Source organism: Akebia trifoliata, chromosome 16 (assembly GCF_017979445.1).
Source record: "Akebia trifoliata isolate Shusen 1 chromosome 16, ASM1797944v1, whole genome shotgun sequence".
In the NCBI taxonomy this organism is placed as follows: domain Eukaryota; kingdom Viridiplantae; phylum Streptophyta; class Magnoliopsida; order Ranunculales; family Lardizabalaceae; genus Akebia; species Akebia trifoliata.
The window spans coordinates 7,434,005-7,461,575 of NC_141390.1; the positions used below are offsets into that span (position 1 = coordinate 7,434,005).

The following is a 27,571-nucleotide window of genomic DNA, read 5'->3' on the forward strand; positions in this document are numbered from 1 at the left end:
TCTCACAAAGGAAATGGCTTCTACTTCATCATATGCACCACCTCAACGTGTTCATCCGACTCCTTCTAAAAGGAGGCATCATGTAAGACAACAAGAGGTTATTCTTCCTGCAAAAGAACAAGAAGAACAACAACACAAAAAGAAAAAGAAAAAAAAGAAGGCGATGGTGAAGAAGAAGAAGAACAAGGAGAACAAGAAGAACAACAACCAACAATTTGAAGAAGAAGAGGTTGAAGAAGATGAAGGAGATTCATTTCCAAGAGGTCTAATAGACAAATCAATATTACAAAGTTTCAAGACTCAAGTGGCCCATGCAATTTGGAATAATAAAGTAATTATCATACATACTTAAATATTTCAGTGTTTTTATTTTGTTTTTGTTTTTAAATTTCTTTTGATAATATCGTATATAACTAATGGATTTAATTGTTTGTTTGTAGGAATATTAGCCTCTTAGGTGTTTCAACCATGCACATAAGATCAGTGAATGAAAAAAAGGGGAAGAAAGTACCATTTGGTGAATCGGAAATTGATTTGCACTCCAAAGAAAAATGGAGCTTTGGGGATTAGAGGTTTAAGGCTAACCAATAGAGCACTCTTGGGTATTGGCTATGGCGTTTCGGGGAGGAAAGGAGGAGTTTGTGCATGTTAAATATTGGGAGAAGAGGTTTGGTTAGCATAGTAGAGAGGCAAAAGGCACATACAATTGTAGTGTGTGGATGGGGATCTTCAAGGTGGCCGAGCAATTTGATAGGGTTGTAAGTTTTAAAGTGGGATTATGGGACAAGGTTAGGTTTTGGGAGGACAAATGGTGCACTAATTCAACTTTGTCAATTCAATGCCCTTCAATTTACGTTTGTTCACTAAAAAGGAACTATTTGGTGCAGTACTATCTAATTTGCAACGTGAATATCTCTTCTTGGGATTTGGGTTTCGGGAGGAACTTTAATGACTAATAGATAATTGATGTTACATCTCTTCTAGATCTTCTTAATTTTTACCACTTGAGGTAGAATGATAAGGATAGAAGAGAATGATACAACTGTAAGGACAAGAAATTTTCCGTTTGATCTTTCTATAAATCCTTGCTTGCTTCGTTTGAAGTTTCATTCTCGGATTCCAATATTTGGTCTGTCCTCATCCCATCCAAGCATTCATATTTTATTTGACTAGCCTCTTTGGGGAGGATTCTAACTTTGGATAATTTGATTTCTCATAGTGGATTGCTTCAAATTTTCGTTCTCTTTGTAAAAGGGATGAAGAATCTGTTAATTATATATCAATTCTGCTCATTTTCCTGTGAATTTTGGATGCACGTTCTATACATTTTTTTTTGGGGTGGAGTGTGTTTTCCCTCATTTTTTTTGTCCTACTATTAGAAGGGTGGACATACAATACCTTCTCCCTTAAAAAGGACACTTGTGGGCTGTCCTTCCATCTGCCATTGGTTGGGGTCTTTTGGAAAGAGAGAAATTAAAGGGTGTTCCAGTACTTCCCAAACTGTGGTTCTGGAAATCTTGTAATTGCTCTACTTTTTGGTCAAAGTTGAATAGAGATTTCATTGGGGCCTCTTTGCGATTGTCTTCAGATGAAATTCTTTGTATGCTTTATAAAGGGCTGTAAATCTTTTAAGTGGTGGGTGAGGAATTCTAGGTTATATAATCTGTCATTGTATAAATATAAAACTATCAGTCATATTCTTATATCTTCATTTGTGGAAATATGACATCCAGAGAAGAATACATTCTATCTCCTATTCGGTGAGATGACGATCACCATCGACAATGTAGACCAAATTCTAGATATTCCCTTTATGGGTCACATTGTAACAAGATGTAATGTTGGATATGGAGATGGTGTAAAGTTGGTTGTTGATGCATTGGGGATTTCATACCATAATGTTAACGAGGAGATTAAAAAAAAAGGGGTTTTGGTGTTAGCATAGAGTGGATAAAATGTAAGTTTAAAGGTGTTTCCGAGGGATTCGTTTGATAATGAAAATGATTGTGCTGCGAGGGGCTACTTATTGTATTTGTTGGGATGCACAATTTTTGCGGATAAGACTGGGGACCAAAGTACATGTGATGTACCTACGGCTACCTAATGGAGCTTGAAAAGGTCGATGATTATGCTTGGGGGACAGACGTTCTGTTATTTATATAGGCTATTAGTTTATGCCTCAAGATTAGGGTTTCATCAAATCCTGGGTTATCTTTCCCCTCTTAGAGTAATGAGGTGTAGCTTTAGCATTTATGTTTGAGTTACGTGTTACTTGTTAAGTAAATATCAATGTGTATAACTTTATAATTTGTTATTGTAGGCATAGATATATACGAACATTTTCCAATCCTACAAAACAATCCTGATTTAGAATTTGAAGTTGGTCATCCACGTATCAAATGTGGGAAACCACAATCATTACAACGGGAGGTAACCGACAACTTGCAAGTCGTTTAAAAGACCCTTGATATTTTAAATGCCCAAGATGTAAGTTTTATTCTTTGAATGTGTATGACATCGTCGAACCATATCCCACTGCTTGATGTCTTCGACAACTAGGCCATGTTTAGTGCATCCCCCCCACCTCTATTTCTTCCACATTGAGCCGAAAGAGGCGCTATAACCTCCACTTACAGAGACGTCTACGGTATGTTTGACCAATTATGGGATGACTAGGACAGTTATTTATCATAGAATCGAGGATTGTGTTCATGACTATATGACATGGTACCATATCATTAGTAACATATCGGTATGTCCAGAAGCCGTCATCAAGGTTTGCATTCAACCCACAATATCAAGGATGCCTACGCCTAACTTGACAATGACTGGGTAAGATTACTTTATTATTTCTATTTTCATTATAATTTAGGTTTTTGACATTATTTGATATTCATTCAATATTCTCCTTGACGCAGAATGTGTATAGGGATGGAGCGTTGGACTTGCTAAATGAATCATTCCAGTTAGGCCAAGATTAGAACATTGAGACAATGTTGGAGAGAGAAGGACAAATATGGAAACTCTTACATTGAGATCATAAGTCATCAACTCCACAACCTTCAACCATTGATGAAGAAAGCGATAAAAAACTTAAGGCAAAGAGTCAGAGGAACAAAGTCAAAAAGAGAGGTTGCGTTAGGACTTTTTAAAATTTGAAACTTTTAATTTGGTATTTGAAATATTTTGATTGTGGCTCATTTGTTGGCCATTACAAGTTTTTTTTTTTTGTAACAATTTATGTAGGATGTCTAAGTTATCAAACTATGTTTGAGATGGATGATACTTTAGGTTTGTTGAATGTGGATTATGTATTGTGTTTGTGATTTTATACTGTGGAATTTGATAAAAAAAAAAAATTGGTCTTGACCTGGGTAATGCCACATGCAACAAGACGAGCTTTGTACCTTGCAACAATACCATTAATGTTCTGTTTCACAGCAAAGACCCAATGACAACCAACTGTTTTCTTCCCGAAGGGAAGATAGACCATCTCCCAAGTATGATTAGTCCGCACCGTAGGGCATGCATTTCCTCCACAACAGCTTTCCACTCAGGATAAAGAAGAGCAACATGGACAGTACGAGGAATAGATACAGGATCAATGGAAGAAAGAAATGCTTTGTAAGATGTTGACACAAGTTGCTAACATACGAACTGAGCAAGAGGATAAGGAGCTGAAATACATTTTCGAACTCTTTCGAAAGAAGGTGACATCCATGGAAGTAAAGAAACTCCGAGACTGAGGATCATAGTATTGATATTCCTTAGACATATTGGAATAGTCAATGAAAACACACTTGATAGCTTTATCATCTAACTTTTTTGCCATTAGGACAATGATCTTGAACAAAATAGGTACAACCAAAGATTTGAGGCTCAATGGAGAAAAGGTGATTTGGAGGACGCAAGGAATGATAAGGAGTACGACCATTTAAGATCAGGGAATGAGTTTGATTAATTAAGAAGCAAGAAGCAAGCAAAGCTAGGGATCAATAGGATTTAGGCATGTGCATACCTCGTAATAACGATCACATTCTTGCATTCTGTGACACCATTTTGTGGAGTGTATGGACACGATAATTGATGAACCATGTTGCTGGAGATAGTGAAAAAATTATTGGGAGGTGTATTCTCCACCATTATCAGAACGAATATATTTGAGAAGAACACAATATTGGGTATTGTTAATATTTATTATTATTTTAATAAAATAAATATTTATTAGATTCAATAAAAAAATAATAGGTTTATTTGTTTTTAAAGTTTTTGGGTTAAATTTGGGTTTTTATAAGTTGAAGGGTATTTCTATATTTTGTATTTTTGAGAGGGTGATTATTTAGGATTGTATCTCCTAAAATAGAATAGTCCCACATCAGAAAAATAGAACTCTTCTTGAGGTTATATGAGATCTCTCAAATAACTAATTTAGTTATGTGTTTTAGAGGTTACACTTCGCCGTTAAGCGGTGACTCGCCGCTGAGTTTGAGCACGTGCACCTTGTGAAAGGACGATTGGGCGTATAGGACGTTTCAGAGACGTACTTTGCACTTCGCACATACGCATTGTTGCGGTTGGATGATCACAATGGGTGTAAGACTTTGTTTGGTGAACCAGATGGGCTAAACCAACATCATGGAAGTTGGTCAAAGGGTTTGACCATGAAAATGTCTATTGGACTGTGGATCAAACAACTTGACAAATAGTTATTGGGGTTTGACTGTGGGTCAAACACATTTGACCACACTCTAATGGGTGTTTTCTTGGTTCATGAAGAGTCACCACTTTTCAGAAACCCACAAAAGGATGTCTTTTCAACCTATGACCATCAAATCGGATCTAGAGAGATCCTAGCCATCCAATCATGACTGTTGACACAAACATTCATGATGACCATTTGAATAGTCACTTTATTTCTACAAAAAGAGATTTGTAGACACAGATCAAGACACAAATTTCTAGCCTTTCTCCACAATACATAATTCTTAATTCCTTCTTCCTATTTCAATTTTCAGGTATTTATTTGATTGAGTTATCAAGGCAATTCTCCGTCTTTGCAAGAAGACGGATTGTGATCAAGAGATTGGGCCTTTTGCGAACTCAAGTTTTATTTGAGTTGGGAGCGAATAACATTTTAAAGAAAACGAACTCGTACCTTGAGTTCAATGTCTCTTATTTTGTTTTATTTTACTGTTGTTGTCAGATTCAAGAACTTTCATATAAGTTTTTCCAACCGGTATGAACCATAGAATGAAATTCTTGGATTTTGGAGAGAACTTCATCTTTGGGCTTCAAAAGATAAACCGATATAGCCCTAGTGTAATCATCTATGAAGGTGACAAAATATCATAATTGATCAATAGAAGGAGTAATAGATGGACCCTATACATCAGAGTGAATTAACTCAAAAGGAAAACTATACTTGTGCATACGAGATGGATAAACATGCTGAATATGTTTAGGAAAGTTCACGCATATCACATTGAAATTGAACAGACTTTAAAGATCTTTAAAATAGAGAATCATTATAAAGTCTGAAAATCAACATGGCCAAGTTTGGCATGCCACAAAAATAATGTATCATGAATTGCAACAACAGGAAAAGAAAACCTTCTGAAGTGGCTCAACTAAAAGACTAGTTCTTCTCAGGATCTAATCGTTAACATTCTTGGTCTGGTCTTCTTCTTTGAGGATTTTATGTGTAGATGAGATCTTCTTTGTAGAGAGAAGGAGTAGTTGTTTATACTTTTTGAGGACACCTTGACCTCCCTATTAACAAACTCTATTAATCAAAAAAAGAAAAAGAAAAAAATGGAACAAGGAACGGTTTGATCAATTCATCTTAGGAAGGATGCCGCAGTCAAAACATTAAAAACATTCAATAACAGATTCAGGAAGACCAACTTTTACTACTATTTATAAAATGTCATTCTTAATGTCCACGATGAAATGATCATTGATTAGTCTTTCATGAGATAGAAACCTTGGATAGATGATTACAGGATGGATAAAAAGTTCGAATTATTATGTCATCTCTCTCATCTAATGTTTTGAGAAATAGAGTTTAGGTTTAGGTTGATGAACATAGAAACAGTATTTAGGACAAGAATATTGGTACATAAGCACTTCAAGAATATTTTGATACCCAATCGACTTGATCTGATCCTAAATATTTCTTAAAGTTGATCAAGCTGCTGCTTTGAGAAATGGAATTGAAAAACTCTTAAGCTGTCTATATTAGTCAAACTCCCACCCCAACTAACACTTCTTGATGCACCATGTCAGGGGAAAATCGGCTATATCCAGTTGCCCCATGTGTCAGCTAACCGCCCCCCCACCCCCCACCCCGGGCACCATGTGGCATGCCTTGAAGTGTTTGTCAAGCTAGCCGGACTTGACAGATTTTAGGTTTTGATTGATGAACATGGAAACAATATTCAAGACAACAAGAGTGTGTGATTTTGAATATTTCAAGAACACTTTTGATGCCCAATCAAGTGATCCAATTCCAAAATTCCATTCAAGAAGATTTGTTTAGGATATGGTTGTCAAAGAAGTCATGGTGGCAGTTAAAACTTCTTTTTTCCATATTATTGAGATGTTGAATGCTACATATATTACTTTAATTTCAAAGGAATCAAATACCAAGTCTTTGGAGAAGTTTATGCCAATTTCTTTGTGCAACTTTCATTGAAAGGGTAATCATGCTTGCAGTGCATCTTCTTTCTATCATTAGTTCCAATCCATTTTGGTCCACATCATTTTGCTCCAAAATATATCTCTAGAAGGATTATGATAGGGTGCAGTGGAATTTTGATCTAGAGATTGTCCTCTTAATTAGATATTACTTGGTTTATATTAATTATGTAAGAGAATGTTCTATGTTTTAGGTTACGATAAAGGGAACGAGGCATGATTCTCTATCCATATTTTTTTTACCTTAGCTATGGAGGCTTTCACAAGTCTTTCTTGATGCTAGTGAAATTGAGGTTCCATCATTCCCAAGTGCCTTTTTTCTGTTTATCGTCTAATATTTGTTGATGATCTTTTATCATTTTTAATGATGATGTCAGCTGTGCTAGTTTGCAAGCTAACAACTTTCAAAGTCATGTTTGCTTTAGCAACACTTGCACTAATTAGGCAAGTTGTGGGCTTTCCTAAAGATAATTTCTTAATTAGATATCTTGGTCTCCCCTTGTTTATGTGTAGGATGACAACATATTTTTTCTAGCCTATCATTGATCAGCTTGGATCCTTAATAGATTGGAGGGGTGGAAGCATTTATATCTATCATACCCCATCTGATTCGAATTAACGAAGGTTGTTCTTAAATTTTTTTCAAATTTTTTGGAGCCCGACTTTATGTATTACTTGACAAGTAGCATAGAAAACTACGTCTACATTTGCTAAATTTCTATTTAGGGGGAGTAACATCTAATAATTCCTACCCTAGTAGCTGGAATAGGATATAGTCTGCTGAAGGAAGGTAGTCTTGGTTTGATTAATTGTTAGGGAATTAGATTGTTAGCAATGATTTCATTTGGTGGAAATGGATGGTAACAAGATAGATTGGAACATGGCACAAGGCCTTTTATTGAATAAGTTGGATAGGTAAATTGGTCTCTATTTCAAACGACAAGTTTACATTGTAAAAGGTAATGTAATGAAGCACACACCAAGTTTGCTCCTATAGGATAGGTCAAATATTATTTGGTACAAAAACATGGTGAATAGTACGTGATGTGTGCATGGCTAGCAGTAAACCATAAACTTACTACAACAGAGCATCTATTTATGTTGCTTTGATTATGGAATAAAGGGCCATTTTTTCTTTGGTTGCTCATTCTCATTAGCAAAATTCTTCATTTCAGTGGGTATGACATGAGATATTAATCTCATGTGTCAGGGATTAAGAATACATGGGAAATGGGCTGATTTTTTCTATTCTTCGAGTGGCTTTCTCTTTGAGTGCCTGAATGATCACAAGAAGAGGTTTATTTGATGTGGATAAAAGAAATGTACCCATTTTCTAATTCCCATCGGGATATCACCGTGTGTTCTTAGACAAAATCAGAGCAAGGATTAATCATGATCAATATGTGAGTTTTGAGTTTGTTCTTATTAGATGAGTTGGGACATGGGAGGTTTTATTGATTGTTTGGTTTCAATAAAGTGCATCCGTAAGTAGGTCAACTTCCCGTGGAGGTATTATTGGCTTCAATTAGATATTGAACTTCTTCATAAAATATCACTGGTGCAATTTTGGAGGGAGATCAATAGAGTAAACGTGATTTGAAGTCTCATTTGTTGTTCGGTACTTCATCCTTATTTTGTGTCATTATCTAGCAGTGAAACTCATTTTACATTTCAAACAATGTAATACCTTCATTATCTATGGCACGGGCATTCTCTTTGGAGTTAAAAGTGGTAAAAGAGGAAAGATAGTAGAGTTAGAGGGATGTTATTGAAAAAGGGGGTTAAAGAGGAAATATAGTAAAATTAGAGGTATATTGTTGAAAATGTGAGTGTGGGTGGGGAAGGAGAGGAGAAGGGCAATAAAGTGGGGTAGTGTGGATCCTACGTCACTGTAGTTGGAGTGGGACGTTTATACCCCCACAACTATAACTGGAGTGGGACCCACCATTGTATTTTATTACATAAATAGTGACATCCCACCAACCTAAGTGCTTTCCCATAAAAAAAAGGATGAACCTGTGTTACTAAGATGGTTATCGCTGCTAGATATTGTTGGATCCAAATAGTTAAAAACTGTTGAAAGATAACTAAAAAAGCATGATGATTTCTATATTTTAATATTCAGATCCCAAAATAATCCATTAGCTGAAATCCTCAAAGACAAAAAACTAGTTGGTCCAAATTATGTGGACTAGATGTGTAAATTGCATCTTGTGGTAACTACTAGTAAACTTGATTTATGTCTTAAGACCCCTAAACCCATCCTTCCTCCAAATCCTAGCCCAACCCAAATGATTTGGAGGATTCAAATGAAATAGCAAAGACTTATATATTGGCTTCATTTTGCAAAGGAAACATGAGAAAATGGATACAATGTTTGAAATTCTTACGAAGCGTCATGAGATGTTCAATGAAGAAAGTCGGACTACCTGTCTAACTAAGTTAAGGTCTATAATTAACACCAAGAAGAATAAGGGAACTCTAGTCAGAGACCATGTCATGAAAACAATTGGAATATTAAATGAACTGGAGATTCTTGGTAGTGAGATAAGTCTAAAGGGAAAAAGTAAGGACAAGTCTAAAGGAAATAAGATCAAGGTTCAAATATATCAGCTGGAATTGCTCCAAATTAGAAAATAGACAAGGGAAATTATTTCTACATTGTAGACAAGGCAAGGTTTAAGGTCTAAACCTCACTTCTACGTGGGTTTGAGAGTTGCCTCCACTCAAAGAGTTTAAGGAGTGAATAGACACCATAAAAGCAGTTTTGAAAATCAATTCCTTAAGGAGTTGGTGAATCAAATCTAGCCTAATCTAGAGGTTTGGTAGCAAGACAGAAAAATTTTGGAGACAAACATAGAATCCATGGAAACACATCCAAAGTCTGTCACTTCATCAATAACATATGTTCAATGAGAGGATCAAATACTTTATATTCTCATGATGCATTTTTTGGTATAGAAGGATCTACAAAGTTTTGTTTTCTATTAGATGTAACTTGATGACAGTACCAGTGTCGAATGCTTTATACAGGAGGGATACTGATATCTTGTGGAGCCTCATTAGGTGCTTTTCTTCAGTGGCTTATCAAGGTTCTGAAATAGTACTGTTACCACATTGTCATTAAGTGAGTCTCTTGTCGCATAGCTACGTGTGACACTCAAGCTAATCCCCTAATATAGCTCAAGTTAGCCTCACCCTTCTAGTTTAAGAAGGCACTCACACACTCAACAAAATGTTCACATACTTGGAGCTTAACTCATGAAGCTTTGGGATCACTCAAACCACTTAAAGAGTCCGAGTAACACAAGCTTTCCTTCTAAGCCACTTGCGTTCTTGAGTGAGTGAGTGCCTTAGTGAGTTGAGGAAATTCCTAGAACTCTTGGAGAAGGCTAACTTGGTTGGGGATTAGCTCTAGTGACGTACATGAGCTACTCAACGAGGGGATTAGGTCCGAGACAACATGCATTCTTCTTCCAAAATATCTAATTCATCTATTTTTTTTATTATTATAATTTACAGTGATATGTTATTTAGAAGTGGAGATCTTTCGACCAAGAGTATAAATGGTTGTTTGGCAAAGCCTTATATGAGGTTCAGTTGTTTGTGGAGTCGATGATTTGTATCTTTTTCCTCTATTTTTGTGGATTTTTTTCGTGTATCATCTCATCCATCAGGGATTTTGTATTCTCTCATTTGGGTAATAATATGATCTATTACCAATTAGCCTTGTACTTTGAACAAGAGAGGGCTGCTCTATTCAATCTAAATACATGCATGGAAATTCTTTACTGACCACTAGGTTTTTGAAATTTATAATTGGGTAGGAAATTCAAAAAAAAAAAAAAAATCTATAGGATTCATAGAATGAATCCTATTAAATGTTTTTTTTTTTTTTGTTAATTATAGCGTTCAACACAAAACGCTATCCATATTATTATATCAATGAATTGTGTCCCACCTATAAAACGCAACAATAGCATTCATAAATTGCTATAATATGATAAATAATAGTGTTTTTTGAATACTATAATAGTGCCACATTCAATGGCATTCGTAAAAACGCTATGACACAAGCACAGCCTTTAGAAAACACTATAAATATCTATGTATAGTGTTTCATAAACGTTATAAATAATAATTTTATTGTAATGACATTTAGTTATTTTGTACCCATCTTTCATCTTTTATTCCTTATGTCACAAATATCACTTCTTTTCCATCTTCTTTATCTTCCATTTGTAGTATAATTAACCTTATCCACCACCCCAAGTCATGAGTTCGACCCAGAGAATCCCTAGTTTTAGAACTTTTCTACAACTATCCCTAGTTAGACTCAACTTTGATACTTCATACCTTTATGTCTAAGGATCTTTAATTGCATATAAATTACATACACAAGGAATACATTTTTGTATTTCCTTAATTATTTCGAGTGTGCGCAATAAGGTCATAATAGGAATTCTCTTCATCTGTTCAATCTCGTCGGCAGATTTGGACCCATGTCTTCTGAAAGACTAATCTCGTGCCTAAAAGGCAAAAATGTTTGTTTGCACTCCTTCATACTATAGCAACCCAATACTTTTTCTATGTATGCATGTGGTTTGACTTAATCCTATTCTCCTATTTCTCATATCTATGGGAAATTTTTTTTTTTTTTTTTTAAATTCAAACGGTTGGAAGCGATTTTGGTCCAACCATTGTATCCATTTAGTTATTTTTTAAAAACAGTTTCTTTTTAAAAAAGAAAGTTTATTTTATTAAAAGTTACAAACCCCTTGGTCTTTATCAAATTGTTTTCAAACCCAATGATTGCTTTAGCACCCATTGATCCTTTGGTTTCTTCTAAAGGGTGTCTAACACACCGCTTGGTAATCTATTTAAAGATTGTTGTTTTCATTCATTTCACATAGAAAAAATTTCAGCACACTCTTTAAAAATCTGTGTTTTAAACACTTCTCCACAAGTTCTCTCGTTTGATCAAAGTGTTCTTTAGATTTTGGTGTTCAAAGGAGCCTGATTAGATTCGACAAGTCAATCACAAGAATTCAGATTCGATCTATTGTATCCTTAAACCGACTTTGCCAGCAACCTATTGTCGATCACGTTTCACATGGTGGGGGCAAATATTGGTTTAAAGATAACGATATTTCTTGTGCCTTGGATCAATTTTCTGAATTTTCTCATCTCTTTTCTATTTGATTTCCAAATTTCTCCAACAATATCCTTAAGGATTCAAATTCATAGAATATAGGAGGCGTCTCCCAAATCTTTCATAGAATTTTTTTGAGATGGCCATATTCCACAAAAGACATCATCCTTTCATCATTGCCAATGAGTAGGATGTCATCCATATACAATATCAAATACACCACTGCCCTCCCATTATTATTCTTATAGGCACAAGACTCCTTCAAATCTTTTGAAAACCAAATTTGATAATTGCCAAATTGAATCGAATATTCTAACTTCTTTAAGCTTGCTTCAAACCATAGATGGACTTATGAGCATGCATACCATAATATGTTGCCTAGGTGATACAAAAACCTAGGCTGTGTCATATAGATATCTTCATCTAACATTTTATAAAAGAATGTTGTCTTGATATCTATTTGTCGTATTTCATAATCATGGTGTTTAACAATGACCGGTAAAATCCTAATGGATTTGAGCATAGCCACTGGAGAGAAAATTTCCTCATAATCAATTCCTTGAACCAAAGTATAACCTTTTACAATAAGTCTAGCTTTGAATGTTTCTACTTGACCATTGACACTCTTTTTCCTTTTGTAAGCATATTCCAGCCAATAAGTTTGGTCCCATTAGGAAAGTCTACTTAAGTCCAAACACCGTTATCATACATAGATTCAATCTCAACCCGCATGGCTTGGTTCATTATCATCATCTTCATGCCTAGCAAGATAAATTTTATTAGTAAGATAATAGTGCTGCAATTTACCATAGTGCTGAATATGAATATACTCAGATCTGATCCGGGTCCAGCACCTTTTATGCTCTAATGGTTACTTCCTGCATCTACACATGCATCTCTTAATGAATGTGTAATTATACTAGACAAAATAGTTATGACTGGGCTGGGTTCCATAAAATGCTTAGCATTTAGATTGACAAATTGTTCTAACCAACATTGGTAATAAAATTCAAAGTGAAATGTCAGTTCTCTCAGTCATAACATCATATCATATCCATGACCTTAGCACATAAGATGATACAATCTAAATAAAAAACACAGAAATCCATAACCACTATCTAACTAAATGTTGAATTCTAACAAGAGAATATGGTAGTTGGATCTCACCAGACATGTTCAGATAGTTCTGTAGGTCTTGAAAGCAAGCAAACTAAGTTGCAGTTTTATGAACCAAACAAACAACTGTAAACAAGAGAAATCAAGATTTATTTGACGCCCACTATCAACATGAGGAGCCGAAGCTTATCATTGACTTCCATAAGATCGGAGGGATCCTTGAATGGAATTGGAGGCTCCACTCCGGTAAAGAGATACAAAGCCTTGAGTTCTTCTATGCAGGTTGCTTGAAGAGCAGCTTTGTAACCCACTATCTTTCGCATTGCATCGATCTGTTCCCATATCTTCTCCTCACAATATAAGACCTACCAACAAACAGAAATATGCATTTAGATTCTTAGTAACCCAAATGAACTAAAAATGATTATTATGTTGTTCGATGTTGCTCCATCCGCTTAGCATGGGTTTCTCGCTCAATTCCAAAAGTAAGAAAACAAGTAGAGTTATTTACATGGTTTGCAATATTTAATAAAGTTAGGATCCAGAACAGAATCCAATTTCTATAATAAAGGTAAGTTGTCTCCATGACATGGTTTTTGTTGGAATTTAAACACCTAGGGATCTTAACCCAGCTGTGCACACAGCCCGATGTGTTTGAATTCCAATCAAAATGTGCCATGTAGACACCTAACATTGTTATAGGAATGGGACACCGTTCTTGATCGCAACTCTAATTTATAATGATAAACATGGAGCAACTATTCTGTTTCCCAGAAAATAAGTGTGTTCTGTCATTGGGCCAATTTATTGTAATGGCCTTAATTTTGAAAATAACTCCACAACTAAAGATTACATTTCAAATTACACCAAAACCAGTAATGTTATTTTTAGAGTTCGAATGAGTAGAGAGTTTGGTATGTTATGGTTGGTGAAGCCTAATGGTACTGGTCATTAAGGAGGTACTCTTTTTTTTTAATATCATAATCCACACCCTGAAAGAAATTTTCTAAGGGGTATTTTCGTAATTTCAGTGGAATTATGTAAAACCCTAGTTAGGTTTTTCTTATTGGGAAATATGATATGTCTTTTCTATTTTTTCCTAGTTTTCTATTCTCTATGTAAGAGCATTTATATCAATTTACCTTGGTTAATATAAATACCCTAGCAAGCTCTCATTAAGAGACTTGACTATTATTCTTTCACAAATCTTCTTGGTATCAGAGCCTTAGAGGACTCACGACAGCCCCTCCTTGGGTTTCTTCCTCTTTAGTTCTAAAGCTCCACATACTCCAGATTCATATGGGTTATTATTTGCTCCTTGGTTGATTTAGCACTTTGGTTTGGGATCGCGAGAGAACTCCTTCCAAGCCAAAGCCTCAAATTTATGCTTATTTCTTCTCCTTACTGCAGATTTCCTTTTTTCTACACCCTCCATTGGTTCTTGTACCCTAAGTGTACGTTGATTTGATCCTACACTACTTCTTCAAATTGTAGTTTTCCTACATTTGATTATTGCTCTTTTGTCCTGTTTCTCTCTTATCCACTTGTGTTTGTGGATATGAAATTGAACCAAGAGAACAAGGACTCTAATACTATTTTAGGGCGAAACTCCTCAGCCCAACGTATTACTATTTCCTTATTGGATGGATGAAATTTTCAGTCATGGTTGAGGTCTGTGAGCCTATTTGAGCAGCAAAGGGAAATCTGGATGGCTTTTGGGCATTATTAACAAGCTACTTACCACTGATGCCAAGTTTGAACAATGGGAGATTGATAATTGAACTATTCTTGGATGGTTGTTCAATTCCATGGAGCAGCGTATCTATACTATGTTCATGTACCATAAGACTCTCTGATCTTTTTGGTCAACTCTCACTTAGATATATGAGTGTGCTAGGAACGATTCGAGTATTTATGAGCTCTATCAAGAAATTGCCCAGACTACTCAAAGGACTCAGAGTGAAGCTAATTATTTCGGATTTCTTCAGTCTCGATGGGAGGAGCTTTCTCATTATGAGTTTATGGCTGAACTATCTACTAAAGTAGTTGAGTATGTGGTTAAGAGGATTGTTTGACACCAGACATACCAGTTTCTCATGAGCTTACGTCTCTAGTTTGAGTCACTGTGGACCCAGATTCTTAACACTTCTCCTTTGTCCTTATTATTTGAGACTTTGCAATTATTAATAGTGATGAGCATTGCCACCATGTAGTCCCATCTCAGAATCAGGCTCCAGGTATTTTTTTCTCCTCCATCGACAAATCAGATGGCTCTAGCCGTAAATTCAGGTTTTTCTGACTCTTGTGTTCTTGGATCTGGGAGTTGTGGCTTGGGGGCCGTGGTTGTGGTTGTGGTAGTGGTCGTGGTCGAGGGAGTGGTCTTATTTGCAGTCATTATAGGAAGATTGGCCATGAGAATGTCCGATGCTTTCAACTTTATCCCAATTTGATGCGATCTACAACCACTCCTCCGTTGGGGTATTCTACTCCTCGTGCTGTCGTTGCGGATTCCTTACCAATTCCTACCACTGACCACCCTTGCTCTTTCTGACATTATTGATCTGCAACAGCTTCAAATCCAGATTGTCACTATTTTCCATGACCAGATCCACGCTCATACTCGTTCATCTTCGACTGTGGTCTTAATTACCACGCCTTTAGGTACATCCTCTGCATTTCATATCACCTAGTTAGGTCTTGCTCCTTTGACATGGATTATTGATTTTGGTGCCTTTGATCACATGACTGGTTAATCTAATTATTTTACTTCTACTTTTCCTACTACTCATAGGGAGGTTCGCTTTGTTGATAGGTCCCTTATACCTATCCACAACAAGGGTACCATCCCTTTATCCTCTGGTATTTTCCTTGATTTTGTGCGTCATGTTTCTCACCTATCTTTTAATTTTATCTGTGAGTAGTATTACTAAATCTTTAAATTGGTCAGTAACCTTTTTTCATACTCACTGTATTTTTTAGGACCTGACTTTGAGGAAGATTTTTAGCAAGGGGTATGAGCGGATGAGCTGTACTTGCTTGGATCTCCGCATACTACTGCTCTAGCTTTTATGCTTCCATCATGTAGGAGGCATACTTTTTCTTCTTAGTCTTTAGATTTGTGACATGCTCGCTTAGGACATGCTAATTTTTAGCACTTATGTTCTTTTTTTCCTACTTTGAAAAATTCTTATAGTAGACACAAGTTTCAATGCTTTGTGTGCGAGCTTTCTAAACATACACGTACTTTATATATTTTTCGTATCCATCAATTTAATGCAATGTTTGATTTAGTTTATTTTGATGTGTGGGGGCCTTCCCTTGTTAGTGCTTTTACTGGTCATACATATTATATTATATTTATAAATGACTATTCTCGTTGTACTTAGGTCAATTTGATACGTTATCATTCTGAGGTGCTTGCTATTTTTGTTAATTTTCTTAAAATGATTCAAACTCGGTACATCATCACTGTAAAATCTCTTCGGTCTAATAATGACGGAGAATATATTTATGATGGGATTCATTCTCATCTTCATGAGCATTGAATGTTTTACCAATTGACTTGTCCATATATTCCTAAGCCAAACGGGGAGGCAGAACGCAAGAATTGCCACATGATGAACATTGTTTGTTGTCTTCTTTGAAGGATACATATTCCTAAGTTATATTGAAATATGGTAGTCCTTACCGCAACTTTCCTCATTAATCATGTTCCGAGTCGCACCTTAGGGGGACATGTGCCTCTTCATGTTTTTCGTTATAATAACACCCTCTTCTCCATTACACCCAAAATCTTGTGTACACTTTTTTTCGTTTAGGACAGAACCCTTCATTGCATGGAATTAGATGATAAAGCCATTCGGTGTGTTTTCTCGGGTTACTCTTATATGTCAAAAGAGTATCGATGTTATAATCCAATTTCTCATCGTGTCATATATTCTTTTGATGTCAGTTTTTTTAAAAATGTTCCGAACTTTCGTGCCACATCTTCTTTGCAGGATCCGTCTCTTATAATGCTGCCTTCTCCGATTTTCTCTTCATCTTCGCCAACGCTTCAGGTTTACTCTCGTCACCCTCGCCCCTCTCCAACCTACTCCTTGGACCCAGGTATATTTCTCTCTTACCCTTATTCCCATCCCCTCTGTTTCTGACTTTCACTTACCTATTACACTTCGCAAAGGTAAGCGGGGGTGTATTACCGATCATCGTATTGCCCAGTTTGTTTTCTATCAGGGATTCTCTCCTTTTTATCAGAGGTTTTATAAGATCCTTAATGTATTGCAGTCATGACTGCTGAGATGGATGCTTTGTAAAAGAATCATACCTATGAGCTTGTTCCCCTTCCCTCTGGGGAGCAGACTGTTGGTCGTAAATGGATTTTCACTGTCAAGTATCTTGCAGATGGCATCGTTGATCAATACAAGGCCCGCCTAATAGCTAAGGGATTTACGTAGACTCTACAAAAGGATTTTGGTGCTACATTTGCCCATGTAGTTAAACTTTCTATCATTCATTTCCTTATCTCTTTAGCTGTATATCATTCATGACCTCTTCACAAACTCGATGTGAATAATGCCTTTTGAATGGTGATCTGAGTGAGGTTATTTATATGGACCCTTTCCTAGGTTTCGTCTTCAAGGGGAGTATTCTGGGAAAGTATGTTGTCTTCTCAAATCTCTATATGGCCTAAAGCAATCTTCGCGAGCCTAATTTCAATGTTTTTCTAAGGTCATCTTATCTATGGAGTTTTCCAAATGCCACTCAGATCATACATGCTTTGTTCGTTGAGGATTGGATGGCCGTTGTGCTATTATTTTGATTTATGTGGATGTTATTATCCCGACTGGAGATGATGCCCAATAGATTGACATGATAAATATGATATTAGGTCATTCTTTTGAGGTTAAGGATTTGGGTCCTCTTAAATACTTCTTAGGGATAGAAGTGGCCCACTCTCTTCGTGGTATTTCACTATCTTAGTGCAAATACACATTAGATCTTCTTCAGGACACTATTATGCTTGACTGTCGTCCTGCTTCATCTCCTATATATCAGAATCATCGCCTTCAAGCCAAATCTGACGATCTATTATTTGATCATTCTTCTTATTAGACACTCGTAGGCCGTTAGATTTATTTGACTAACATTAGACTAGATTTGACTTTTGCAGTTAGTGTGGTTAGTCAGTTTATGCATGCTCTATGCACTTCTAATCTAGTTGTCGTTTATTGTATTGTTCATTACTTGAAGTTACGTTTTGGTCTTGGACTTTTCTATTCAACCTCATTTTTCTTGCTTCACTGACGTTGATTATGTTGGTTTTATTAAAAATAGGAGATCTACTTCTAATTTTTATACTTTTCATAGTGGTAACTTGATCTCGTGGAAAAGTAAGAAACAAAGTATGATTTCCCGTTTTTATGCTGAAATTAAGTATCAAGCTATGGCCCTTGGCACATGTGAGCTTATTTGGCTTAAATCCTTACTAACGGAATTGGGATTTCATGTTTTTGATTCTTCCACATTATTTTGCGATAACAAGTTTGTTATCATGCTTTCTTTTGACTCTGTCCTTCACGAGATAACTAAGCATATAGAGGTTCATGTTCACTTTCTCAAGGAGAAAATTCGATATGGTGTTCTTCAGACCGTATTCGTATCTTCTTCAGATCAACTTGTCGACATGCTTACGAAGTCTGTTGCTCCCTCTATCACCAATTCTCATCTTGTCAAGCTGGGCTTAGTTGATATATTTGCACCAGCTTGAAGGGGGAGTATTGGGAAATATAATATTTTAAATATTTTTTCCTAATTTTTTTCTCTATGTAAGGGCAATTATGTACATTTACCTTGATTAATATAAATACCCTGGCAAGCTCTCATTATACATTATGAGACTTGACTATTATTCTTTTTCAAATCTTCTTTTCTAAGGGTATATATTTCTATTTTCGATGAAAAGGTGTAATCTGTAACTACGAATTTTCTCTTCATAGTCGAATCAGTCTGATCTATAGACGTAGCTCAATCTTGAGGGAACCATGTAAAAATCCATGTTTTGTATGTGATTACATCTTGCTTTATTTTCTTTCTTTATTGTTCTTGGATCGATTTCTCTACATGGTAATGTTTCTGACGGAAAAACCCTAGTTAGGTAACTTTGTTTCTGACCACCAACAACCATTTCTCATGAAATTCTCAGCATAATCCCATCCCAATTATTTAGAGTTGGCAACATAGATCATGTTTCGCCAACCAACTCCTAAAGCCATATCTAAGTCCTAGCATCAGTTTGCAACACAAACATATCAAATTCACATGGAAAACTTTGCAGAACTATTATAGAGAGCTTTATTGGCACTCCCAACTTTTACTTGTTACACCCCAATTTATTAAATTATTTATCACCCACCAATTAAAGATTAAAGCACACCATTCAAACATTACAAAAGTTTGGTTCAAGTTATTACTTCAACATTACATAGCATTATAACACAATCAAACAACTTCAACAGTTGTTTACAATTAGGATTAACAGAGAGAGAGATTCTATTGGCAACCCAATTACCAATCCATTGACTTTTTTTATTCTAATTGGGGTGTAAAAAATAAAAGTTGGGGTGCCAATAGCATCTATCCTATTATATTGGCTGCCAATTTGTCACCACCTCCATTATCTGGGTTTGGGACAGCAGTACAATGTTAAATCTCAACATTGTGCAAATTTTTTCTATTCAGCTAATAGAAAAAGAATAAAGAGATAGGGGACAAATAATTATAATGGTTAAATTCATTTCAAATAAGCTCTACATGGGCAGATGAAGATCAAGAGGGAGACACCATGGAAGTTCAGAAATAAATTTCAAATGTGACTAGAGAATCAACTTAAGGTACCTGCCTAGCATACCCCATGTGGACCTAACTACATTCAGAAAGAACCTAATATTTCTATTTTCCATGACCTTTTGGATTCTCAAGACTAGCTGGTACACTCATGTTTAGTATTAGAATCATATACTTGGTAAGTTCTGTACCACATCCTTTATTCCTAAACAAAGCTCCCATCACCATAATAGAAACCAAATACAAGCTGAGATGGGATCTATATCTAAATATTATCCAAAATCCAGTGTAATTTGACAACCCAACTTCTTATTTCTGACATATTTTAATAATAAAACACAAGGGTCCTCTTCCCAATGTCTATTCCCCACCCACATAAGTAGGGGTTGGGATTTAATCCCCCCATGAATCTTGAGAAACAATTCCAACTTTATTCCTTCTCTTTCCTCCCTTTCCAAGAATACCCCTTCAACTTTTTTGTCGTTTCTCTTCTACCACTTTTCCTATGAAACCCCTACAACTTTATTGTCATTCCAATTTTACCCCCTTAACTCCAAAGAGGATGACCATGCTGTAGGCACAAGCAAACTCTTGTACATGAATGTATTAAAAGGAGAAAAAGGTACATAAAAAAAAAAGGAAACCCTTGTTCACAATTCAAGTGTGTATTGTGGAGAAGATGCAAACCATCGTCATCCCTAACTTTGTGCTCAACAAGCTCCCATCTCATGTAGGCAACTAGCTCAAGCTATTAAAATCAGTCTGATTTTTGGACTATGTTCAAATCCATAAAGGTTATAATAATTGGACTACCGATTCGACTAACATGTGCATCACATATAAAATACAAGCACAAGATCCTAACAATATATAAGAAACAAGATTATCAGTGTTTTTCTACGAAGACATCTATTAGTGAAGGATTCACATAAGAAAGACATGAATTGAGCCCTAACCTCTTCGGAGGGAATACTGGTCTCCTTTTCAGAAGGGCCTTTGGTGGATAGGGACTCTTCCATTTCTGGTGAAACAGCCACAGCTGCACTTTCCTTGCCAATGTTATCTGAAGGATCCTCCTCAATTGCTGATTCATTCTCTGATCTTAAGTGTTGAGGCTTGGAAGAAGAAAACGAAGTCACTGTTGGTGTTACTTTATCTTCACGGGCCTCATCAATCGTAGAAGTGTAATCCTCAAGGGCTGCAGTCTCTTCGTTAAAGAGATCAAGTCCACTTTCATCAGCAATCTCTCTAGCATTTTCGATGTCCAAGAGAACTATCACTTCTACTGTCTCTACTACAATTTGATTCTCCTCCTTTACCGTACTATCAACAATTGCTTCATCTTTCCTTTGTTCTGTCATTCCCTTCGTCTCTGTCATTGGTTTCTCCTCTTTTTCCACAATAACATCACCATTTTCTTCATCCAATCTCTCCATCTCTTCTACCGGTTTCATTTCTTCATCTAGAACATTATCCTTCCTTTCTTCTTCCAATTTCCCGTCATCTTCTATGGTCTTATCCACCTTTTCCGCAGTATCTCCAACCAATTTCTTCTCCTCTACTGTATTGTCCACACTATCTTCATCTCCATTTTCATCGGTAATTTGTGTCATCTGCTCTCCTGAAGTCACCTCCTTCTCTATGGTCTTGTCCACATTCTCCACATCTCCACTTTCTTCTGATTCTCCCTTCACATCTTTAATTGGTTTCACATTCTCATCCTTAATGTTATTGACACTCTCTTCTGTTGGTTTCTCCTCCTCTATGCTCTGGTCCACATTCTCTTCATCTCTACTTTCTTTTAACTCTCCCTTCATATCTTTAACTGGTTTCACATTCTCATCTTTAACGTTATTAGCACTCTCTTCTTTTGGTTTGTCCTCCTCTATGCTCTTGTTCACATGCTCCTCATCTCTACTTTCTTCTAACTCTCCCTTCACATCTTTAACTGGTTTCACATTCTCATCTTCAACATTATTGGCACTCTCTTCTTTTGGTTTGTCCTCCTCGATGCTCTTGTTCACATTTTCTTCATCTCTACTTTCTTCTAACTCTCCCTTCACATCTTTAATTGGTTTCACGTTCTCATCTTTAACCTTATTGGCACTCTCTTCTTTTGGTTTCTCCTCCTCTATGCTCGTGTTCACATTCTCCTCATCTCTACTTTCTTCTAACTCTCCCTTCACATCTTTAATTGGTTTCACTTTCTCATCTTCAACGTTATCGACACTCTCTTCTTTTGGCGGCTCCTCCCCTATGCTCTTGTCCACATTCTCCTCATCTCTACTCTTCTCTAACGCTCCACTGGTATCTTTAGATGGTTTCACATTCTCATCTTCAATGTGTTTCTCCTTTTCAACAACGTTACAAGCACTTTCATCACCTACCCTTTCTTGTTCTATCACTCCCTTCATATCTTCTACTGGTTTCTCCTCCTCTTCTACAATGTCTTCTTCAAACTGTGCATTAGGTCCTAAAATGGAAGGACAAATGGACCTAGAGAGTAACTTACTCATGAGCTTGTCTGTGCAAACATAGCCAGCGAATACAAGACTGAAGGGGATTGAAAAAGCAAAACCCACAGCGGACAAGACAACAAGCGAAGGAAGAACGATTGGAGCAGAGGAGATCACAACTCCTGCTATCGCAATCTTCTTCCCCACTCTCCATCCCTTACTCAAAATCAAACTCATCTTACCACTACCACCTCCACTTCCCTCTTCTTCAACCATCAATTCCTCGCTAGACTCTTCCATGATCCCTACACAATAATTAAAAAATAAATCCTATAATCGATTAAATCGAATGTGATTACCGAAACATGCACTGAAAATTAAAAAATTACCAAAGTGGCGCATTGTTCATTTTAATCCGAAATCGGCAGTTTACCATTTTGTAATTTGAATATTTCGTGCTATGTTTGGATTGGGGGAAATGGAAAGAAAGAAAAGAAAAGAAAAACTGTGAGTTTCTCTCCATTTCTCTCTTTTGGATTGTCAAGTGAGTAGAGAAGAAAAATAATGGAGAAAAAAATGGGTCAGTTTTTCCTCTCTTTTTTTACTCTCCAAATCAAAGAGAAATGGAGGGAAATGAAATGCTCAAGACAAAAAATTCTCTCCGAACTTAAGTTTTTCTATCGTTAAACCAAAAAGGGTGGAGATAAATAGAGTTTCTTTTCTTTCCATTTCCCCGATCCAAAGTCCAAACACAGCTTAAAGTGGGGAAAAAATTCTGTTTTATAAAAAACACAACTTTTTTTTAATGATTTTACTGAAATTCAAGTAGGGAAGTATTTACTTTTTTTTTTTTTTTTTTCCAAAGAGGGAAATATGTACTGTTTTATAGAATATGAAAAAAAATCCACTTGAACGAAAATATTTTAATTCCCAAAACGGTAATTTACCATTTTCGGAATTAAAATGAGTAGTGTATTGTTTTCATAATTTTTCTACTTTTGGGGAATTTTCCCTTAAATAAATTCTAATACTGAAATAGAAATCCCATAAAAAAAAAAAAATAAATAAAACAAGGAACCGTGCAAAAAACCTTGAAATATTACCAACAATTATGGGAAAAAAAAAATGCATCACAGAACCCCTAAAAGAAATCAAGAAATCACGCCAAAACAAAGGAAATTAAATAAATAAATAAAACTAGCACATAAACCCTAGAAGAAATCAACATTTCTTACCAATCCCTCCAAAATCTACCAACAGTAATTTAAAATATCCAAATCAAACTACCAATTTGATAATAAAAATTTCCAGCACATATAGGAAATAAAATAAAATCCAACATCGAAACCTGAGAAGAAATCAAGAAACACAGCCAAATCCTAGAAAAACAAGCAAAGACAATCACAAGAAACCTTAAATTAATTAAGCGTACCTGTACAAAACGGCTGACTACTACTTTTGTTTGAGTCTCATAGATATTTGTACTTAAATTGTTGCAGAGAGTTTGTTAGTGAATCCATGGATGATCTCAAGTAGTAGTAGAAGGAGAGAAGGAATATCAAATTGGGTATTATTGAGACACGCGTCAATGTTGAGAGCTGAGCTGTTGACGATAGTTGCAGAGTAGAGATACAGAATGCATGCATGCTCATGCTGTGGATTACTCACGCATTTCAACGTGGCAATTAACGAGGAAACAAGTCACTACTCATTAGGGGTATTATGGGTACTCACTTAACTGTAATCAAACCGGAACATGGTTTTTAAACTCGTCCGAGACCGAGACGTATCGCCCGGGTTAACTCAGTATCAGAGCTGAACGAGACCAACTCACAAAGTGATTTTTTTGACCGAGTTTTACAACTCATGTACAAATTTTCGAGTTATCTCGTGAGACGTCTCAAACGTATCGGAAAACTCGTCCGAGATGACTCGGTATCGGAGCTGAACGAGACGAGACGCGATACCGAGTTTAAAAACCATGAACCGGAAGCGGTTCTTTTTATTAGAACCGATTAGAATCATGTCTAAAATGGAACTCAACAGATAAAAATCTTAACCCTTAAATTTTAGGCATTTTTATCAAAACATGCACCACATTTCGATTATTTACCAAAATAATAAATTGTAGTAATTAATTATGAAAATGATAATTTTACCATTTTCAAAATTAATATTTTTTATCAAAACGATAAAAACAGTAAAATGTAATTTTTTTTACCAAAAATACCCTTTTTATTTTTTGACTAAAATTACGAAAAAAAAATCCTCTTTTCTTTCATATTTCTATTTAGTGTTGAAAAGATTAAAAAGAAGAGAAAGATTAGTTGGATTTCAATTTATTTCTAAGGTTAAAATGATAAATACATATGTAAAATAAAAAAAAGGTATTTTCGGTAAAAAAAATTACATTTTACTATTTTTACTGTTTTGGTAAAAATATTAATTCAAAAACAGTAAAATTATCATTTTGGAATTAATTGCTACAATTTACCATTTTGGTAATTAATTTTGAAAATTGTTCCGTTTTGGTAAATTATTTTAAATTTTATCTGATAGGTACTCAAAATCGATTGTGGATTTAAAGTTATTTAATTTTTTTATTATCTAAACTATGAATTGAAGCTTAAAATGAGATATCCCTTCTAAAAATTTATTACATTTAAAGAAGATAATTTTTTTTTAACAAGATCATTAACTTATATTTTTAGTATAATAAATTATAATTAAGTTAATAATTTTGTAAATAATATGTTAGTTTTTTTTTTTTAAAGAAAAATATTGTATAATGATTTGAAATACTATTTGTCTCATTCGAATCTTAAGAAGCAAAACTATTGGGTACCCGTGTTTTTTAGCCATTCCGATTCCAATTCCATTTATTTTGAAATTGGAATCAGAACAAACAAGAATCAGAAACGAAAATATATATAATAGTTATGGTTCTAAGTGGCTTAGGAACTGAACAAGAACTGACTCATTGACATCTATATATGTCACTCACATGCCTAGGGGTTTAAAACGGGCCAAATTAGGTTTATTGGATAGCGTATGGGTTCAATTCAAATAAAAAATATTGAAAAGATTCTTAAAAAATTTAAAAATTCTAAATAAAAAAAAAAATTGACTTTCTATATATATATATATATATATATATATATATATATATATATATATATATATATATATATCATGTGTTCGTCACATATAACCGATTTGTAAAATTAAAAATCAAGAACAATAACAATAGGAAAAAATAGAAACCATAATGTAAAAAGGTTAAGATTGGTGGAATCCACAAAAAAAAAAAAATCATATAAAATATTGGTTGTGCTTGGTTTTTATTTCGATCCAACCAACAATATAATATTGTTGGATCAGAAGATTAATCTCTTTTAAAATACAAATGATAGATCAAAAGTTTGTGATTAATCTTTAAAGTGAAAATCATAAAAAGCTATCTATGATTACTTTTAATAAAACATGATTTATCTTGAATTGATCTAAGTATAAATCATCAAAACTAAAGAAACCCTAAATTAGATTTAATGATTAGCTACTAAAACATCATCATAAGTAAACATTGAAGCACAAATACTAAACAGATCAATTGAATAAGATTATCTTTCTCATGGCTTCCTTGACTTCTCTAATGGAGAGTCTAACTACAAATCATCGTAAGAAAATAAAAGCAGATATTAAAAGAGAAAATAAGAGAGAAGATAGAACAAAAAGCTCTTTTTTATTGATCTTGATCTAAATAATGACTACTACTCATTTTGATTACAAAGCTTGAAAAGGAAACCAAACTTAGAGAGAAAAAAAAAAACAAAAATTAAGCTAAAATCAAGATGGGAGAGATGAGATGGTCTCAAAGGAGATGAGATATAACTCTTATTGGGACCTCTATTTATAGAGATAATTAGGGTTATCTCTAATATCCAAAATCTTTGTAACAAAAGTCAACATTTTCTTCGCATGTAAGTCACTACCCTAGTTGCACCGTGTTGTAGTGAATATGGGCCAGATGGACTTGAGTTTTTAACTGAAGCCTTGTTGTGGGTTCTCACAAATCTCCTTATTAGGTCCTTTATTGGTCGTGCCTTTAACCTATCATAAATAAATGACTTTAATTAGGCCAGTAACGAGTTGAGTAGAATTGGGTTATGGTTGGGTTGGGTTGATGAGTGTAGAGGAAAGGTGATGAGTTCTTGATTTATGGGCCACGTGGGAAAGGCCTTGGGCCATTTATTAAAAGAAAAAAAAAGAGTTTTTTGAAGGCTTGGGCTTTGTGGCCCATTCCGATTTCGATAGATTTTGGGCACTTTGCATCGAGGGCCTGTTAACTGGTAGATACCCGAGAATGAATAAAATAAAGTTTGACCGAAACTTGTGTTGAACACAATGTCTTTAAAATAATTTTGTTCCCTCAACTTGGTGCTCACGGATCAATGAACAATTGTCTCACAGAATACAACGATCACACATACAGAGGCAACACTACAATCTACATGTCTAGCGAACTAAACGCTAAAGTTATATTCTCAAAGCATGCAGACGAGAAAATAGAATGTAAGTACTTTAAAATAGCAAAGAAGAAGAGAAATTTTTTGAATTAGAAAAATTAAGGTTAAAACGACTTATTTATAGAAAATAAAGAAACAAGGTCTCTTAAGAAAAAGGAAAGTTCTAAGAGATATAGTCTCTTAGAAAGGGACAGGTGTGTCTTTTAAGAGACAAAAAAAAAAAAAAAAAAAATCAAAGGAGGTGTCCTTACTAGACGAACAGGCACCGGTGCTAGGAATTATGGGGTGTGCCCCTTCAAGAGAAAAATCAGATTTAAACCCAAGCCCAACATGAAAATTAGTAAAAGGGCCCGTCGCACGCACCCACGTGAAGTTAAATTGCCGAAATTGGCACCCCTTTGCGCAAGCTTCGTGTGCCCATATACACATTAAAGATTTTTTGGACCAATGGATCAAATACTTCTTGAGCCCATGGGCCCCTTGTACGCGTGTGTGGACTTATCCAAGTCTCTCTCTCATATTCACTTAAGTGATATGAGAAGTTCTACATAAGAACTAGACAAATTTCTTATTCCTATCCGATGTGGGATTAAATAGTTTTACTAATAAACTTAATAGTTTTACAAATCATGGCTAGTAAGTGTTGTTTGGAGTCGATTTGTCATTTACCCAAAATGAATTTTTGACAACTAAATACATGAAACTATTATCTTCAATGAGAAGAATAAGTTTTCAAGTGGTCCCGCCTCAAATAAATTGTGGGACCTACTTAAATCGTAAGT

The 27,571-nt window shown here is 35.2% G+C and overlaps 1 protein-coding gene across 2 annotated transcripts; it reads right to left on the reverse strand.

Annotated features, from left to right (window-relative positions):
* Window positions 1–12,796: 12,796 nt before the first annotated feature.
* LOC147382479 (uncharacterized) lies at window positions 12,797–23,851 on the reverse strand. Of its 2 annotated transcripts, none has more exons than XM_086427790.1 (3): window positions 23,696–23,851; window positions 20,764–22,568; window positions 12,797–13,308 (listed from the first exon to the last, which is right to left on the reverse strand). In XM_086427790.1, exons 2-3 carry the CDS (start codon window positions 22,561–22,563, stop codon window positions 13,114–13,116), a joined length of 1,995 nt encoding a protein of 664 aa, XP_086283916.1. In that variant the 5' UTR covers window positions 22,564–22,568; window positions 23,696–23,851; the 3' UTR covers window positions 12,797–13,113. The 2 variants fall into 2 exon arrangements, with proteins under 2 accessions (XP_086283916.1, XP_086283915.1); XM_086427789.1 differs by having other exon boundaries at window positions 12,797–13,329.
* Between the last annotated feature and the right edge of the window lie 3,720 nt (window positions 23,852–27,571).